Source organism: Arachis ipaensis, chromosome B10 (assembly GCF_059453495.1).
Source record: "Arachis ipaensis isolate K30076 ecotype BB chromosome B10, ASM5945349v1, whole genome shotgun sequence".
NCBI lineage: Eukaryota > Viridiplantae > Streptophyta > Magnoliopsida > Fabales > Fabaceae > Arachis > Arachis ipaensis.
This window is the reverse complement of record NC_142435.1, coordinates 144,497,485-144,515,680: the sequence shown is the minus strand read 5'-3', so window position 1 is coordinate 144,515,680 and position 18,196 is coordinate 144,497,485. Positions and strand designations below refer to the sequence as shown.

The window sequence follows — 18,196 nt, the reverse complement described above, 5'->3', positions numbered from 1 at the left end:
AACACACATTCTCCACTTTCCATTTTATTTTTTCACCAACACTACGTTACCTAACCATAGTAGATATTTTACCTCCCTTATAAACCCTGCCTCCAGCAAGGCTTGTACTTGTTCTTCTACGACCTGTGTCTATTCTAGTCCGAGCTTCCTGCGCTTCTGCTGAATAGGTCGGGAGCCCGGATATACTGCAAGCTTATGGGACATCAGGTCGAGGTTTATGCTAGGCATGTCGAAAGCTTTCCAAGCGAAGAGATCGAAGTTTTCCCTTAACAGTTGTATGAGTTGCTTCTTAAGGCTCCCTTCTAGGTTTGTCCCTATGCTCGTTGTCTTGTCAAGGTGGTTCCCGATTTGCACTTTTTCTATTTTACCCTCAGGTTGGGGTCGCAATTCTTCACGAGTTCGGACTCCCCCTAGCTCAATGGTGTTGACCTCTTTTCCTCCTGAGTTGCCTTTCAAACTGAGGCTCTCATTGTAACATTTTTTAGCTAACTTTTGGTCTCCCTTTACAGTAGCAATCCCTTCTGCTGCTGGGAACTTCATACAGAGGTGAGAAGTAGAGACGACGGCTACAAGTCGATTTAAGGTAGTCTGATAAACCCCAATTTTAGGGTTTATCTTTTGTTGAATTTAGAGGATTTTATTAACTTTTCTCATATTTATTTAATGAAATAGCATGATTTTGTGAATCTCTCCTAATTTGTGCTTAAGAGTAAAAACATGCTTTTTAGGCTCTTAATTTGCTAAATTTAATTCACTTTAATTCCATTCGATGCCTTGATATATTTGTTAAGTAATCTCAGGCTTAGAAGGCAAGGATTGGATTGAAGAAGTGAAGAAAAAACATGCAAAGTGGAGAATTCATAATGAAATGAGAATTTGGTGAATTCATGGTGACGCATACGCGTGAGAGAGGAACTTGTCAGGCAACGCGTACGCGTGACCCATGCGTACACGTGACACTTGTCATGTGACCTCATTAAAGAAAATACGCTGGGGGCAATTTCTGAGCTCATCCAGGCCCAAATCCAACTCATTTCTGAAGTATTTGATGCAAAAATCAAGAAGGGCGGAGCAATTCGAGTAGTGCAGGAATCATACTTTAGGTTAGTTCTAGAAAGAGAAGCTCCCTCTTCTCTCTAGAAACTAGGGTTCTTAGTTTAATTGTCTCTTAGATCTAGGTTTTAATTCTTGTTTTCAATTAGTTTTCATTGCAATTTCTTGTTCTTACATCTTTGCTCTCTTAGTTCTTCTTGTTAATTTCCCTTATCATGTCACTTTTATGTTTATGAACTCTTGTTACTTTCAATTTCATTTAATACAAATTTGATGGTTTATGTTTCTTTGATGTTTATTTGAGTTATTGTTATTATTCTCTTGCATTTGGTAGCCTTAGAATTTATATTTCTTGCAATTTAATATGCTTTTCTTTTATTGCACACCAAGTATTTGATAAAATTCTTAGCTTAGGTTTAGAGTAGATTTTGTGCATTCTTGCCTTGGAAAGAGAAATTAGGTGCTCTTGAGTCATTAATACCCAACTTATGTTGGTGATCTAGAGTTGTTAGTTAATATTGTTTCCATTGACGTTAATCTCTTGCTAATTTAATTAGTAAATTGATTAGGACTTATGAATTGAGATTAACTAGTCTTATTTGATTTTCTCCCGATGTTGGAGATAATGAAATAGGATTATCTCTTGATAATTATTGTGTTATGATTAATGACTAGGATAGAAAACCTTGATTCTCAATCTTTGCCATGATTGCCTCTTTAGTAATTGTTATATTTAGTTGTTTGCTTTAATTTCTTGCCATTTAGTTTCTTGTCTTCTTATATGCAAACCCCACTTGAACCTCATAACCAATAACATGCATACCTCACTGCAATTCCTTTGAGAGATGACCCGAGATCTAATACTCTCGGTTATTATTATTATTGGTTTGCACTTGTGACAAACAAAATAAACTTTGATTGAGAGTTGTTTGTTGGTTTAGACCTATACTTCGACGAGATTATTTTTGTGTGAACATTTTTAAACCGACGGTAACCCTCTTTCATAATCCGACCTATTAAGGCATTGTAGGCCGATGTTACATCGACTACTATGTAGTCGACTCTTAGTGACTTTGATCGGATACCTTTTCCAAAAGTGGCGTACAATGAGATATAACTAAGGGGTCGGATCGAGGTATCTCCTAGTTCGAAGAGCCTGTCGAAGTATGCCTTTAGATCCTTTTCTTCTAATCCAAGTTTGTCAAAAGCGGGTTTAAACAGAATATCAGCCGAGCTACCTTGATCTATCAAAGTTCTGTAAAGGTTAGCATTTGCTAGGATCATGGTTATTACCACGCGCGGGATCATCAGGTCCAGGTAATATGCCTTGAGCATCTTCTTTAGTGAAAGAAATAGTTGGCAAGTCGATCAGTTAACTATCTTTTTCGACTTGATATACCTCCTTGAGGTATCTTTTTCGTGAGGATTTTTATATCCCTTCTCCTGCAAACCCACCATTGATCATGTGTATGTGTCTCTCTGAGGTGTTAGGAGGGCGTTCAGGTCGTCCTCCTTCTTCATCCCGTCTTTTCTTTCTTGGGTCGTCCAATTTGTCGGCCAGGTATCTGTCAAGTTGGCCTTCTCTAGCCAACTTTTTTATGACTTTCTTTAAGTTGTAACATTCGTTGGTGGAATGTCCGTACAGCTTGTAGTACTTGCAATATTCAATCCGACTTCCAGCTTTCTTATGCTTAATTGGACAAGGAGGTGGGAGTTTCTTCGCGTGGCATATCTCACGGTAAACATCCACCAGGAAAATCCTTAGAGGGGTGTAGTTGTGGTACTTTCGGGGCTTCTCTACACTTTGCACATCTTTTTTTTTGGGTTTCCTTTCTTTGTCCGGAGTTTGGTAGTAGGGCAGGTTTGTTCCCGGGGATGGTTCTTTAAGTCGAAAATTTTTTTCTATATTGATGTATTTCTCTGCTCTTTCTTGAACTTCATTCAAAGAAGGCGGGTATCGTTTAGATATTGATTGGGAGAATGGTCCTTCTTTGAGGCCATTGACCAAACCCATAATTACAGCTTTGGTTGGCAGATTATGGATCTCCAAATAGGCTTTATTGAACCTTTCCATATAGTCACGGAGGGTTTTCCCGACTTCTTGCTTTACTCCCAGCAAGCTCGAGGCATGCTTCGTTTTGTCCTTCTGGATGGAGAATCTGGTCAGGAATTTCCTCGTCGAAGTAGGTTATCGACCTGGGTGACAGGTTATCAAACCACTTCATGGTCGCCTTGGTCAAAGTAGTCGGGAAGACTTTGTAACGGGTGGTGTCAGAGGCGTCAGCCAGGTACATTCTACATTTGAAGTTACTGAGATGGTGGATCGGGTCGGATGTTCCGTCGTAGAGATCCATGTTGAAAATCCTGGAAACTTTAACCTTCATGATCTCTTATGTGAACGGATCTTCTCCTCCCAGGGGACTTTCGTCACGCTCCGCCCGATTATTCTTCCTTTGTAGGTCAGCTTCCAGTTTTCGAAGCTTATCTTCTAGCTCCTTCTGTCGTCTTACTTCTCTTCGCAACTCCCATTTTGCTTCCCGTTGTCGTTCAGCCTCATGTTCGAGCTGTTGCAGTCGATCTCCTTGGCTATGAACCAGGTCCAGGATCTCAGTTGTATGAGGGCGGTCCTCATCCTTGGGATGGTGGACCTTGGAATGAATCCTCCTTGGTTGAGGATTTTGAGGTTCCTTCCTCGTGAGGGCCTTAGTGATGTGGTGAGGAGGAAGCACGAGGGCATATCCTTCTGGCTGAGCTTCTTGCTCAAACTCAGATGCCGTGTGGCCGTCCTCATGCTCGCGATCTGCCATTTGTCAAGGGTAGAATTCCAAGTCCCCGACAACGGCGTCAATGTTCCGAAAGTTACCTGAAACGTTGATTTGGGCCTGAATGTGAGGTCCAGATCCCTTAGTATGGCAGCGTCCAACTTCTTTGGTGCCGATGTGCCGCCTATCTGAGCTCTTCGTGAGGAGGTGGGGGATGGTACCTGCAAGAGACTACAATGCTTAATTTAGCAAGGGTTTTAAGCAGGATTTTAGTATATTAGAACGTGAGTTATACCTGGGGACTCAAGTGTATTTATAATAGAGCTGCTAACCACGTTTGTTGGAGTAGTTCTATCTTTTCTGATAGATAACTATTCCTTTTATCTTGAGAGTCTATTAAGATCTCCCTTCTAGATATAACGGAGAAATATCAGGAACCAGTTACTCGTTAGGTCAAGTAGAGCTGGTCTTTTTTGTTGATCTTTACCATAAAGGGCCACTTTATTAGTGAGCCTTTTGATTGGGCTTGACTTTTATTTGTTAGGTCAGGGTATGAACAATTCTATTTGAACCAGCTGTTGCATATATCCTTTTCAGGTATTTTTTTTATCATTCTACCACTCTATTTTTATTATTAAATTTGTATTTAATATTATGTGTGGTATATAATCTAATAATTCTTTTTTTTTCCACATGTGATTTTACATGTGTTATATAACTTACTATTTTTTTTATAGTTGTTAAAGTAAATTCTTGACCTCAATAAAGGAGGAGAGAGTTCTAATAAGAGTAGCAAAAATAAAAAACAACAATAAAATATACATGACATACATTTTATATTTATTTTCTATTTTTACCTATCATATCATACACAATAAAATATTAAACACTAATTATACAATAATTTATTTGACACTGTCATTAAGATTATTACCATCAAAATTATTGTGAATTAGAATTTTATGATTAAATTATGTAAAATTAATATTTAATATTAAAAAATATTTGATATATTATCGTTATTTTAATATTTATTTTCTTATGAAAAAAAATATATTTTTTAAATTATTTATTCAAAATTATAATTTTAAAATAAATATTTTTATAATTAAAAAGTTTAAATATAAAATAATTTATTTATAAATTATTATTAAAAATTTTTATATTTTAAATATTTTTAAAAAAAATTATTTAAGTTATTTATTCAAACGACACCTAATAAATACATAATCATCGATACAATGAAGCCTGCAGCAACTCATTTTGTTATTATTCAAACACATAATATATGTCAACATTGTCAATTATGTACACTACTGGCTGGAGCCTTGAAGCATCAACTTTTTGGAAAGTCTCGTACATTCCTACTCCATGTCTCTGTCAATTCTCCATGTGCTTCGAACAAAAATCATGACCATGAGGGTAAAATATATTTTTTATTTTTTAAATATTTTTAAATTTTATTTTATTTTATTTTTATTTTTAAAAATTTCAATTTATATTAAATATATTTTTAATAATTAATTTTTTTAAAAACTTAAGATTAATTTAAAAAATTTTAAAATAAAATAAAACTTAAAAATATTTTAAAAATTTTTAACAAATTTTTAAAAAAATATATTTTTTATCCTTATTATTATTATTATTATTATTATTATTGTTGTTGTTGTTGTTGTTGTTGTTGTTGTTGTTGTTGTTGTTGTTGCACCGTTATATTTTTTTTTTAACATGAACCTAACAAAAATTATAAAGTCCAAAAAATATTTGATTGATTGAATGATATCGATTTTCCAGTGGTATATATGCTCAAGTTGTAACCACTACCACTTGGATCTTAGAATGGTCACCTAACTTCAGATCGTGGTGGAATCAGCGCCAATGTAGGCCAATATTTGAAGATGTTATTTAATAATCTTATGTTGATGAGCCTCAACACTCTGACAAATATGACCATAACGTGGTCAACACAAGCGTACTGTTAATTATATATTGTTGAAGTTATTTTTAATAATTAGAAATGACATGACAAAATAATGATTCTTTCTTTTATTATTATAAAATAAATATATGGAAAATTTTTAATCAATTGGGGAGGCGCTCAGCTCTCAATAACTTTCAACAACCCTGTCCCTCTGAAAAGAACCAACGGCGTGGATTAGACCTAATAACACAAGTTGTATCAATGGCCAGAACACAACTACACAACCTCACTTGCGGTCTCTCTTTCTTGTTTAATTAATTAATATGGTCAGAAAATCATATTCAAATGGTAATTTTCTTTCATTATATAAAAAAACTTGATAATTATTTATATGAAAATATCTCTAACGACAATAATAAGAAAGATAGATATCGATACGTAGTTTTTAAGATGGTAGAAATTTACATGCATTTATGTTTAGAAAAGTATAGAGTACTAATATATTATCGGTCAACTTATTATTAATAATAATTAATTATTATATTTTAAATATATGTATAAAGAGACATATTTAAAAAATACATTTATAAAAATATTTTTGTTAGACACAATCATAAAAAAAATATTTTTATTAGACACATCTATAAAGACACTTTTATTAAATACAGTTATAAACAAAAGTTAGCAGAAGTTAGTAGAAATACTATTAGTAACGTAATAAAATTGTTTATTTTTATATAAAGTTGATATTTAAAAATCATTAGATGTTTTAATAAATTTGACTAAATTATCATCTAATAACTTTCAACAATTAACTTGGTACGAAGAAAACTCCGTGAGTCTTTATCTTTTAATATTCATTCATAAACTTGCATGTTTTCATGTTTATGAAAATATTGACCTCTAAATCTCTAATAATGTTCTCGAACGTGTTGTGGAGCCAGTTGGGAGATGATTATTCTTTTCTTATACAATTCATTATTCATGTGTCTCATATTCACATCATTTTTCTACTATTATTTAGTCGGCGATGAAGCCACGCCACCGCAGTTTCTTTTTTTTTTCTTCGCCGGTGCTAAAAGTTTGGTACTTCAGTTTAGACAAAATGAATTCTCTAGTTTGAAAGTTTTCTTTTAAGTGAAAACTCAGGTGAAGTCGATTTCACGTGAAGTCGACTGCACATGAGTTTCACTTTTCTTTTATTATATTTACTTTACGATGGTACGATACATTAGTAACGTGATTTATTTTTATTATTTAAAATTAAAAAAAAAAACTCATTTTTTTAATTAACAACTTTTTCTTTTCAACATTATTAATATTTATAATAGTCAAATAAAATAAATAAAAAAATCTCATTAATATTAAATTACTTAAAAATTCTCCAAATTTTTGTGCTACACATGATGTCCTAGAAATACCAACAAAGTTTATAATAGTAATAATTTTAATGAGATCTCATCTAAAGTATATACTTCATTATTCTAAGACATGGTCCTCACCATATATATCTTACAAGATCAAAGGGTGGCATTAACGTGTGCAAGCTCATACATACATGCACCTGCTAATACTAATCCTATATAGAATATATATAATAATTAACTTGACTAATTAATTAATCACAATAATAAGCTAAGCATTAGTATTGGTTCCGAATTTGGAGTAACTTTTTTCAGGAGCCAATGCAATGAACCAGACTGATACGGCGAGTGTTCTGTTCGTGGCTTCATGCCATTTACTGCATGCATTGATTCTTTTATTCATCTATTTTGAGTCAAATGTAAGAGAAGTTTCGAGAAGTTTGATTTCATGTTACAAAATTGTGGTAGGTGTTCATTTTATATCACTATTAACTATATAGGTTGGCTTCGTCCGGGTTTGAAACTTATTAAGGCACATTATTGTATTCACAAGGGTACGTGAATTCTATAATATTTATAATTTAGTATCTAATTTTTGTCTAATTATTTTTTTATAGTAAAATTTGAATATTTAATAATTATGTATTTTTATATATTTAAAATTAAATATTTATTTTTAATTTTCTTAATAAATTAGACAAATATTTTTAGACACCATAATAATTACCATTCACAAATTAATATTCATCTTCTACAAGTGCTTAAATCACGAACTTTTAAAGAAAAATAAAAAAAAGTGCAAGTATTCAAAAAAGTCCAGAGACACTTAATTGCATACTTTAAGTTTAATTGTTTCAAATACAATAGAGTTCTGAATCTTAATTATTTCGCTCAACTAGTCTCAAGTGAATCTCACAACCTAATCATTTCGATCAACTGTTGACTCTTTCATATAAATTAACTCAGGAGGGGCAAAATGAAGCTATGCCTATATAGTTTTAGCCGAAGTAATTGATATTATTTCTCTATCTGTTTTATCATAATATAATCAGCATTTTCACCGTTAACTCAATTTTTTTTTGCTTTTCTCCTTTTTCATTTTGGGGCCCTTTATTTAATGTTTAATTAAATTATAATTTAATAATTTTTAACTTTCAATTTTATATAAAAATACCTGTACGTAAATTTTTACTTTATTTAGTTAGATCTATTAGGAGTTCCTAAAACTGACTTATATATTACTGATTTGTAAATTGTAACCAATTATCCTAATAGTTTTAATTTGGTTACGACTAATTAAGCTATCTAGCATGGAAATGGAAAAATTGGAATTACATGCATGCATGTATTGAAGCACATGTGATGATGATGAAATAAATAAATACATACATACATACTAATACGATAAAAATGTGAACAAATAACAAAACGCTAAGTAAATTATATTATCCACGTAAGCATTTATTTTTTTTAAAAAATATATATCATATCAATATTTTTATTAAAATACCTTTATAATTTACGGAAAATAAAAAATATTTTATGAAATATCCTTTTTTTTATGTTGGACAAAATCTATCTCTTTAAATTAATCAAAAAATTTGAGCTAACTTATAGTTATAAATTTAAATAATTTAAAAAATAAAATAACATCTAATTATTCATGTACATCAATCTCGTTAATACTCCTTCATAAACCTTAATTCCTGATGTTCATTCATACAAAAAAAGAAAAAGAAAACACATCTAAAAAACAATTCAAAAGAACTTTTCTTCATCTTTTCTGAGTTTTTCTACATCTCTTTTAAAGAATGTCTCTCTCTCAATTTTCAGACTGAAACTCTCTCTTCTCTCTCACACTAGTCCACTACAGTCTCTCTTAGTCTCACTCTAGTCTCGTCTCAGTCACACTCGCCGGCGTCTCCACGTGTCGCAGCTTTTCCTAAGCTCCTCGTCGCCGGCGACAGAAACAACTCGTCGGATCATCGTCGCTCGTCGTCTTCTGGTTTCGGGACTTCGTCGTCGCCGTGAACCGTAGTCCGTTGATGAGTTTCTACATTGTCGCTTTTTTTGTTTTGTCTTTTTCAGATTTTACTTCTTTTTGTATTTTGAAATGATGTTAATTACTAAACAATTAATTTACTTTATTTCTGATCTAAATGTTGCTGTAAATTATGAATGAAGTAGAATTTTCTGAATTTGGTGCTGAAAATATGAGCTAACTTTTAGGTTGATGAAAATTATCACTGAGTTGAATTTGTTGCTTATTATCATAACCTTAAAATTGTTACTGTGTTACTGAAACAATCACCTAACTAAATTTGTTGTTGCTGTAAATTATCTTTGGAGCTAAATTTTTTGCTGATGAAAATTATCAATGAATTGAATTTGTTGCTGTAATAATAAATTTGTTGAAAATAAATGCTGACGTGATAATATAATCTGTGGTGTTTTGTTATTTGTCCATATATATATATATATATATATAGGTTAAAGATATCGTATGAGGTTAAGTAGAATTACTAATTTAATATGACATCTCTTAAACTCGATACCGATGTATATCCTTGCAAAACATGAACATATACATTATTGCTTCCGTTATGGTAAAGCTTATCGAGTTAGCGTTGAAGATATAATATACAATACTTAAAATCTTTTGTAAGATGAACAACATTTTTATTTAAACATTAAGCTGCTGCTGCTACCAAACAGGTTAGATATATATACACTAGAGTGACTAGACATCATATATATATATAATTACAGTTGGTGATGAAATATAACTTGACAGAAAAGTTTATATTTAACTTAAAATTGAATCCCATCAAGTTAAATAAAGTTTCCAAGTGAAAATTAAAATTATAAACATGAGAGAAAGGAAAGAAAAGAGAATGAGAATCCGAAATAAATGATGAAAAAAATGAGTATAATTAACCATTTAAATTTGTGAATAATCTCTAGATAGATCTCTTAGCTTATACATGCATGGGCAATTAAATTGGATGCCCGGGCGTATGTATTTAATTTCCAATTTTGTGTTTGTCCTAAATAATTATTCTACTCCTTTCCAAAGAATTTCTATACAAGGTAACAATTTTTGAAATAATTAAGCAAAAGCCGGGTATGCAGAAGCCAAATTGGTAGGTATGCATGGAGAATTCTTCCATGCCTTAGCATGAATCTTGAGAATCTCCCTCGCCTTCTCCTTCGTCTTGCTTCCACTATCCACCTGAAGACTCAAGCACAGCTTCGCCACCACACCAAGCTTCAGCATCTCTTGAACAACCACCGGCGTCGCGGAGAATTTCGCCACGGACAAAAGAATCCTCACCGCCCTATCGTTCGCCATCGTCGAAACCCTAAGAATCTTCTTGGAAACAATGGCCAATCCCGCTCCATGGCTCAATAGCTCCGCTCTTCCCTCCGCACACTGGCAAAGCACCTCTAACAAAACTAGCATCATCTCGCAGGGCTTCCTCTCTTTAGTTTCGAGAAGAAGCTCCACGAGAACGGCAACTGCGCCGGCCTCTGCCGCTCTGATCCTGTTTCTCCCCCACGAAGAGATCTGGATCAGAGCGTGGAGGGCGGCTTTTGTTGCCTTGTGAGAAATCTGGTCCTTCAAAACCTGAACTAGCTCCACGAATAACTCGGTTCTTAAGTGAAGAAGGTGAACCGGTTCAGCCACCTCACACATTGATTTCAGCAAGAAAACTGCGTAAGCTCTTGAATCGTATGTTCCTTTCTGCAAAATCCTCGTTAGAGAATTCACAAACTCTCCGTTCTTGAATCCTATGAGATTCTTCAATCCAGCTTCGGATACATGAAGATTGTAGAGCATGCTTAGTGCTTCATCGGAGGGACTATTCTTCAAAGCTTCATCATCATCGTCGTCGTCGTGATGATCAGAAGAAGAACAATCGATGTTGTTGTTGACAACGGAAGCCAAGAAGTCAACGGCACCAGCAGCTTCCATGCACCTTTTGTTTGTTTCGCTTCCAGAAGCAATGGATTTGAGCTTTCTGAGACACTTGATCTGGTTGACGGTGGTGGAACGGGAAGCATCTTTGAGGAGCTTTGAGATCTGGTTTCTGTTGACCGGTGGTTTAGGTGTGGGAATCCTTTGGATGCCGTGGGAAGCGTTGATGGTACACCATGACTGAATCAATCGGCGAAGAGTGTGGTTTGGAGTTAGATCGGAGAAATCAGAAGAAGAGAGTTGTTGCTTGGTTACGGGGCAGGTGTTGTTCTTGGCGGAGAAGAGCCATGTCTCGATGCTCTCTCTGTCGTAGGTGATGCCGGTGGAGACGGTTACTGGATCCTTCATGATTTCAAGCGAGATTGGGCAGAGAAAGAACGGAGGAACGTCGATCTCGTTATCCATGGATCTGAATCTGAGGTGTGATCTGATTTAATTTGATTTGTTTTCTTTGTTGAGAGTTGAAACTTGAGTTGAGAGTTGAGAGTTGAGAGTTGAGGAATGAAGAGCGAAGAGGAAGGAGGAGGGTATTTATACTGGTAAGCGCGTGTTATGAACGTGGGGAAAGTCAAAACACGCAAAAAAGGGGGGAAGGATTAGAGGGCGTAGAGATGGAGGGGCATGAAGCGACTTTTCAAAAGAAAAGAATGGAATGGAAGTGGTGAGTAGGAGTGGCTTTATTATTATTACTATAATATAACTTGGTCTGGTCGTAAACGCGAACGAGACAATGGATTCATGAATCATTAATAGCACATGCGCCAATGCACCCTTAATACTACTGCTACTTGCTAATGCTAGCTCGCCTCTCTTATTTAACCCTCTTTTAATTTTGACTTTCTCCCTCCTTTCACCCCTTATCTTAAACGTTAATTTGACGGCTGGCCGACATATCATCAAATTGCACTTCGTTTACATTTTCGCATCTGCCAAGTGGGACCGTCTAAATAAATTACTTTAGTCTTACAAACCATACTATTTATATATGTAACTAGGGTGGGAATGGGTAGAGTAGGATAGGATTTGGATTCAACTCTAATTTTATTTGTGGGTTGAGGTTTTTATATAAATTCAACTCTATTCTATTTGTGAGTTGAGAATTTTTCAACTCTAACCCTACCCACTCTTAACCTGCAGATATCCGACTCTACATGCGAATTATAGAAAAGATACATTATTATTATTATTATATAATTTAATGATAATTCAAAATAGAACTTATTTTTATGTAAAAAAATATATTAAATTATCAATTAATAATTTTCTTTTAATAATTAAGGATCTTTTGTATTTAGTAAGAGATTTTTGCTTCAACATCCATTTAAAATATATTATATAAGTATATAACATATGCATATACATATATAGAGTGAGGGTTGAATCTGAACCCGCACCCTACCCTGCCCACACAAGAACTCTACCCGCACCTTACTCTACCCGATCAGGTGGGATCGAATTGGATATCCACGAGTAGAGTACATATTACCACCCCTATATGTAACTGCCCATTATCATTACACATTTTATATATATACTTCTATTCATTTATTATAATATAATTCTATTTTATATTATTAGATAATTACTCATGGAAATTAACTTTTCATGAATATGGGTATAATATAAATTTTCAAAAGTATTTTAAATATTTAAAACAAATTATATTCTACTCTTATAGTTAATTTCTTTTTGTTTCCCTCTCTGAAAATATTGATTTAGGTTGTTTGTGATGTATTATGTTGATATTATATTATTATTGGATTCAGAGGTATGTAAGGAAAGGGGGCAACGGCTCTCCTAAAATTTATTTATTTTTTAAATTATATAAAATTTTTAATTTAATTCTCCTAAAATATTTAATTTAGTTTTTTTATATTATAAAATTAATTTTTGTGCTTTTCTACAGTTTAGTCTAGTTCTACTCCTGATTGGATTGAATAGAGTTAAAATTTATTTTAAATATTGTGAATTAAATTAAATCAAATTACAAATTTTATGTTTTTTTCTTTACATTTTGTACACATATGAAAGACACAAAGTTATTCTTTGAATCTTTAAAACATAATGACATAATCTAACAATATTAAAAAATGAAAATGAAATTAAGAATTTAGATCTTAGAACAAGGATTATAGTAAAAAGTAACAAAAAATTAAAAATATTATTAATTGGATTTTCAGTGTAATTGAAATTAAACACAGAACTGGATAATGGAAGACTGGTTCGTCGATTGAATAGGTGGTGGGCCGCGGTACTGGTCCATGGCTCCATGCTTTGTTATTCCGTCACTCGCCTTTGCTTGTTAGATCCCAGTTGTCACTCTCTCACAAATCGCACGTTTCTATTTTTTCTGATCACATTTTCATGATTTACAAATACTTCAATAATTTTTATCAACTTTTATTGTATATGGCCAAATTGGTACTTAAAGAAGTTAATTATCATACAACTAGGAATATCTCAAATTGAGAGTAGTCTTCATTTCTCATGAGATGAGGCATCATCCATAAATAATAGTGAACGAAATTCATAGAAATTAAAGCACAATGATTTGCATTAAATAATATTTTTTCAATCCAAATTGGTAAATTAAAGTGAGGACGACCAGAGAAACAAATTTGAACGTGAAATTCCAAACTTAAAATATTTAAAAAACCATGAAAATTTAGTTACAGTTAATTTTATGTGAAATTGACAATTAATTGAGAGTTAAGATAATAATTTAATTAAATTTATTAAATTATTTAACGATTTTTAATTATCAACTTCACATAAATTTAACTGTACTTAAATTTTTATCTTAAAAGACTTAACTATAGAATTATTCCAGATATAGTTTTATACTTATATCTTAAATTTGATCATCTGATATAATTAATATGAGACTAAGTACTAGTGTCCATTAAATATTAAATATCAATACTTTTTCTCCTTTCAAAATATATCAATATATACTTTCTTAAAACAAGAGTATACCTATAATGCCTATCTAGGGCATCAATCAACATAACATCGATATCATTATCAAATAAATGGCACACGTGTTTTTCATTGTATATTTATAACAATCGGGAAAGAAACCATAAAGTGGGTATTGTTGAAAAGCATATTATTGGTATTGGTTGTCTTACATGTGAAGGACATAAAATTAAAAGAAATGATATTTATATTGTTTTTTATATATACTTTTTATAAATCATATATATATATAATCTTGAATCTTGAATGTTAATACCATAGTAACAAATCTTGAATTTTTTATATTCAAAATAATTTAAACTCTAATTTTTTTTTCACATCTTGATTATAATGATTACATAAATAAGATTTTATATTTTATAAATTCTAATGGCATAATCAAACGAACACATTTAAGTGTGAAAAAAGTTATGAAACAGCTTAATAGTAAAGAGATTATACTTAAATTTAGTAAAGAATTGCAACCAATTGGAGTTAGAGTTAGTTTATTGAATGACATTCTTACATTGTTAGGTGCTGATTATAATAAATTTTTTATTTGTGAAAAAAGTTGAAAAAAGATGAACACCAAAGACAAAGTTATAATGATTGTGTAAAGGTAAAAATTTATAATGTTGTTGAATTAAATCAATTTTATTTAACAATTACCAACAATTTAAACTTATCGTTGCAGGAAATCTTCTATTTTGATGAAAATAGTATTGGAAGTATCAAGAGTATAATTTTAAAAAGTATAGGAAAGTCGTAGAAAAAAGAGTAGGTTGTAACATGAGTATTACAACTCAATGAAGACGTTTGAACAAAATATGAAGGAACGTTTGTCGAGAATTGATAAAGAGTATTGGAGATTGTTCTTTCCATATCGCAATAAACTTGACACACAGACAATCTATTTTAAATTTGTAAATAAATAATACTATTTATGTTGCATTTATTTGGACAAATCGGTGTCTAATCACTCTTACTTTTCATGGCATAATAGGAGAAGTACAGAAAAATGATGTGAATCAATTGAAACAACTATACACTCACACTGGCGATTCAAAAAGCAAAGCTAAGTAAAAAGAAAAAGAGGTAATTTACTTTGAACTATCTCTACTTTGTCTATATTTTCTTCATTTGGATGGAATATAGTGATAGTATAAATTAGATTGTTACAGTCAAAATTACAAAAGAGAAAAGTTAGTAGAAAAGAGTTATGGAACTTAGTGCACAAACGAAATGATGGTTCCTATCCATGAAGAAGCTCGGACTATTGGTGTAATACTATACGTTGAGATTCTTTATATTATTTCTCGTTGGTTTTAAATATAACATTGTGCTGAATATGCTCTAGGCCGTAATTCACTACAAGAAAAACATTGAATACCATCGGATTTAGCATTGAGGGTTTGCGACGAGTTTATCGGCGAATTTACTGCGAATTTGGCAATAAATTCATCGAGTAAAAAAGTTACCATAGGATTCGATTTTTGGACGGTAAATTCGCCAAAAATAATTTGAGGAAAAAAAGAAAAATTGGCGCGACCTTTACCGTCGGATTTAGCGGTGAAAAAATTCGAAGGTAAGGTAATTAAATGAAACACGCCGTTTTGATCATATGCTATATGTTACCGGCTCCGACAGTAAATCCGCCGGTAAAGTAAACCCTAAATTCGAATTTACAAACCCTTCTATTTCATTTGTGCAACATTAGCAACCTCACTTCTCTCTCCTTTCTCTTTGTCTCTTGCCGTTAGCTCTCATCGCCACCATTCACCACCGTCACCGCCACCCTCACTAGCTCACTCTCATCGTTGGTCATTGTCACTTAGCCACTATCGCCACCTCAACGTTGTCGTGTCCTGCACCGCGCTCGTTCCACAGCGTCAGCGCCTCCTATTCCACGCTTGTTCATCACTGTCGTTGACTCGTCATTCCTTCCTTCCATTGTCGCCACCTTCTGTACTAAGTTCCTTTCTCTAATTAGTTTTTTTTTTATTTTTTTTCAATATTTTGGGGTTTAGGGTTTGTAATTTCAATTATATATCCTCTTTCATTATCCATCCCATTCCATTGTCTCTGTTTCGTTCTCACATAGTTGACAGATAGAGACAACAAAAACTGAGGATCCTTTTGTGTTAGGTATGTAATCCTAATCCCTTGGTTTTCCTGAAAAAACTTTATGTTTTTCTTCTTCTTCCTCCTTCTTATTTTTTTCGATTTGTTTGTGGAAGCTGTGGTTTCTGATGTTTCGCTGTTTGAGAATTGCAGGCACTCCCAATCCTCTTCCAATTTTAGTATGGCCAAAACCCCTTTCAAGCTTCAATATCCTTTCGGTATTCTATTTTTTTAATTAATTTATTTTTTCTCTAATGTAGAAGGCAAACTGAAGCTTCTCAAATTAGAGAGAAGTATCTTAATAAAGTACTTGTATGACTGCATTATGTATTCATTGATTTTGATTCTGTCCATGTTTATGTTGTTTCTTACATCTTGAAGTACTCTTGTTCATACGTGAGAATTGGGTGCAGGTGATTGTGAAGAAAGCTGAGAAGTAATATTTGTAACACCCTAAGTTATATCCTATCTTTGATGGTCTTTAAATAAGGTGCCACACTTGATAGAGAAAGAGACTGAACTTAATCGTTATGCAAGGAAGGGAGGAAGTACGCATGAAGAGGAAAACAAGTAGTACTAAAACGATGATGAATATGAAATAATAAACTTATCCATGAGTACGGTTCAAAATAAAATGCTTAGAGGTAATTAAACAAAGAAAAGAAACTAATACGTTCTAACTAATTTCGTCGAAGAGGCTCCCATACTTGTGTCCTATCCTATCCTTGATTAGGACCCTTCAGTTATTCACGAATCGAGGTACCAGTGGTTTTCCTCCAACACCTTTTCGCGCAGTGAAGATTCGGTTTCGTTGTGCGGGATGAACTAAGACTCGACGGGCAGCTGGGGTTCTCTTTCCACGAACTCTCGACCTAAGTAGATAGTTTGGAGCACGGTAGTAGTGGTCGCAACTACCCACGCGTGCTTCGAGGGATCATACTCAGAAGTTACCTTCGGGGGGCACTGCGTCGTCTTTATCCGCTATGCCATGTTCCTCTGGAGACAGTATGGGAAAAGAAAAGGGATGAGAACTTAAGTCTCAGTAGGAGTGCTATGCAACACCTCCATATCTATCTCCAGCCCACGTGCGGGATTTTAAAAAAGGGGGTCGTACGATATGGCATGTAATATGAACCTTTTGTAAAGCGTAAAACATATAGGTAAAAAGGAAAGAACATAGAAAAAATAGAAGGATAACATCTTATGTATCATCAACATAATCATAGATAAATCTTTAAAAATAACATAAAAATCAAACTTTCATTCATGCTTTCTCCTTTCTTAACTTTTATGGAAGGTATTGAGCTCAAACCGGTATAAAATGAGAGTCCCCTTCCTTACCGAAGGTTCTTATCTCGAATGTCTTGGCGATCACCTTCCCTTACCGATGGATCATCTCGATCGATCACCCTCCCTTACCGAGGGATCATCTCGATATCTTGTCTTTGGGGGTCACCTTCCCTTACCGAAGGATCATTCCCTCAGTTCAATTTACAATCAAGGTTATTTAGACATACACAAGAAGTGAGTCATATCAATAAAGATATATTATTATATAAAATTGATGGGATAGTTCCCTTCCCTTACCAAAGGTTCTTATCCCAAAGGTTTGCCGATCACCTTCTCTTACCGAAGGATCATCTCGCTTATCTTGTCTATGGGGTCACCTTCCCTTACCGAAGGATCATTCCCTCAATTTAATTTACAATCAAGGTTTGTTTAAGCATACATAAAAAAAAGGGTCATACAAGAAGCATTTATGCATGAAGATAAAATTAGGATATACTAAATAATTAAATGAAACATGGTAAAAAGGTATGTACTCTCAACGTTAAAGGAACATTAATGATATAATGATATGAAAAGTCATGTAGATGCACAGGATAAAATTAGGATATACTAAATAATTAAATAAAACATGGTAGAAATGTATGTACTCTCAACATTAAAGGAACATTAATGATATAATGATATGAAAAGTCATGAAAATGTACATGGTAGAATTAGGGTATATTAAATAATTAAATAAAATATGGTA

At 33.1% G+C, this 18,196-nt stretch overlaps 2 protein-coding genes across 2 annotated transcripts; both read right to left on the bottom strand.

The window, feature by feature from the left end:
• Positions 1 to 2,482: 2,482 nt before the first annotated feature.
• LOC148582005 (uncharacterized) lies at positions 2,483 to 3,127 on the bottom strand. Its single transcript, XM_088494938.1, has one exon. It carries the CDS (start codon positions 3,125 to 3,127, stop codon positions 2,483 to 2,485), a length of 645 nt encoding a protein of 214 aa, XP_088351064.1.
• A 6,885-nt stretch (positions 3,128 to 10,012) lies between these two features.
• On the bottom strand, positions 10,013 to 11,579 carry LOC107624094 (E3 ubiquitin-protein ligase PUB23). The gene has a single exon (XM_016326550.3). The coding sequence runs from the start codon at positions 11,482 to 11,484 to the stop codon at positions 10,210 to 10,212; it is 1,275 nt and encodes a 424-aa protein (XP_016182036.2). The 5' UTR covers positions 11,485 to 11,579; the 3' UTR covers positions 10,013 to 10,209.
• Between the last annotated feature and the right edge of the window lie 6,617 nt (positions 11,580 to 18,196).

Bases quoted from the DNA above. Each gene is read 5' to 3' on its own strand.
- LOC148582005 (XM_088494938.1), bottom strand. From the start codon at position 3,127: ATGGAAAGGTTCAATAAAGCCTATTTGGAGATCCATAATCTGCCAACC.
- LOC107624094 (XM_016326550.3), bottom strand. From the start codon at position 11,484: ATGGATAACGAGATCGACGTTCCTCCGTTCTTTCTCTGCCCAATCTCG.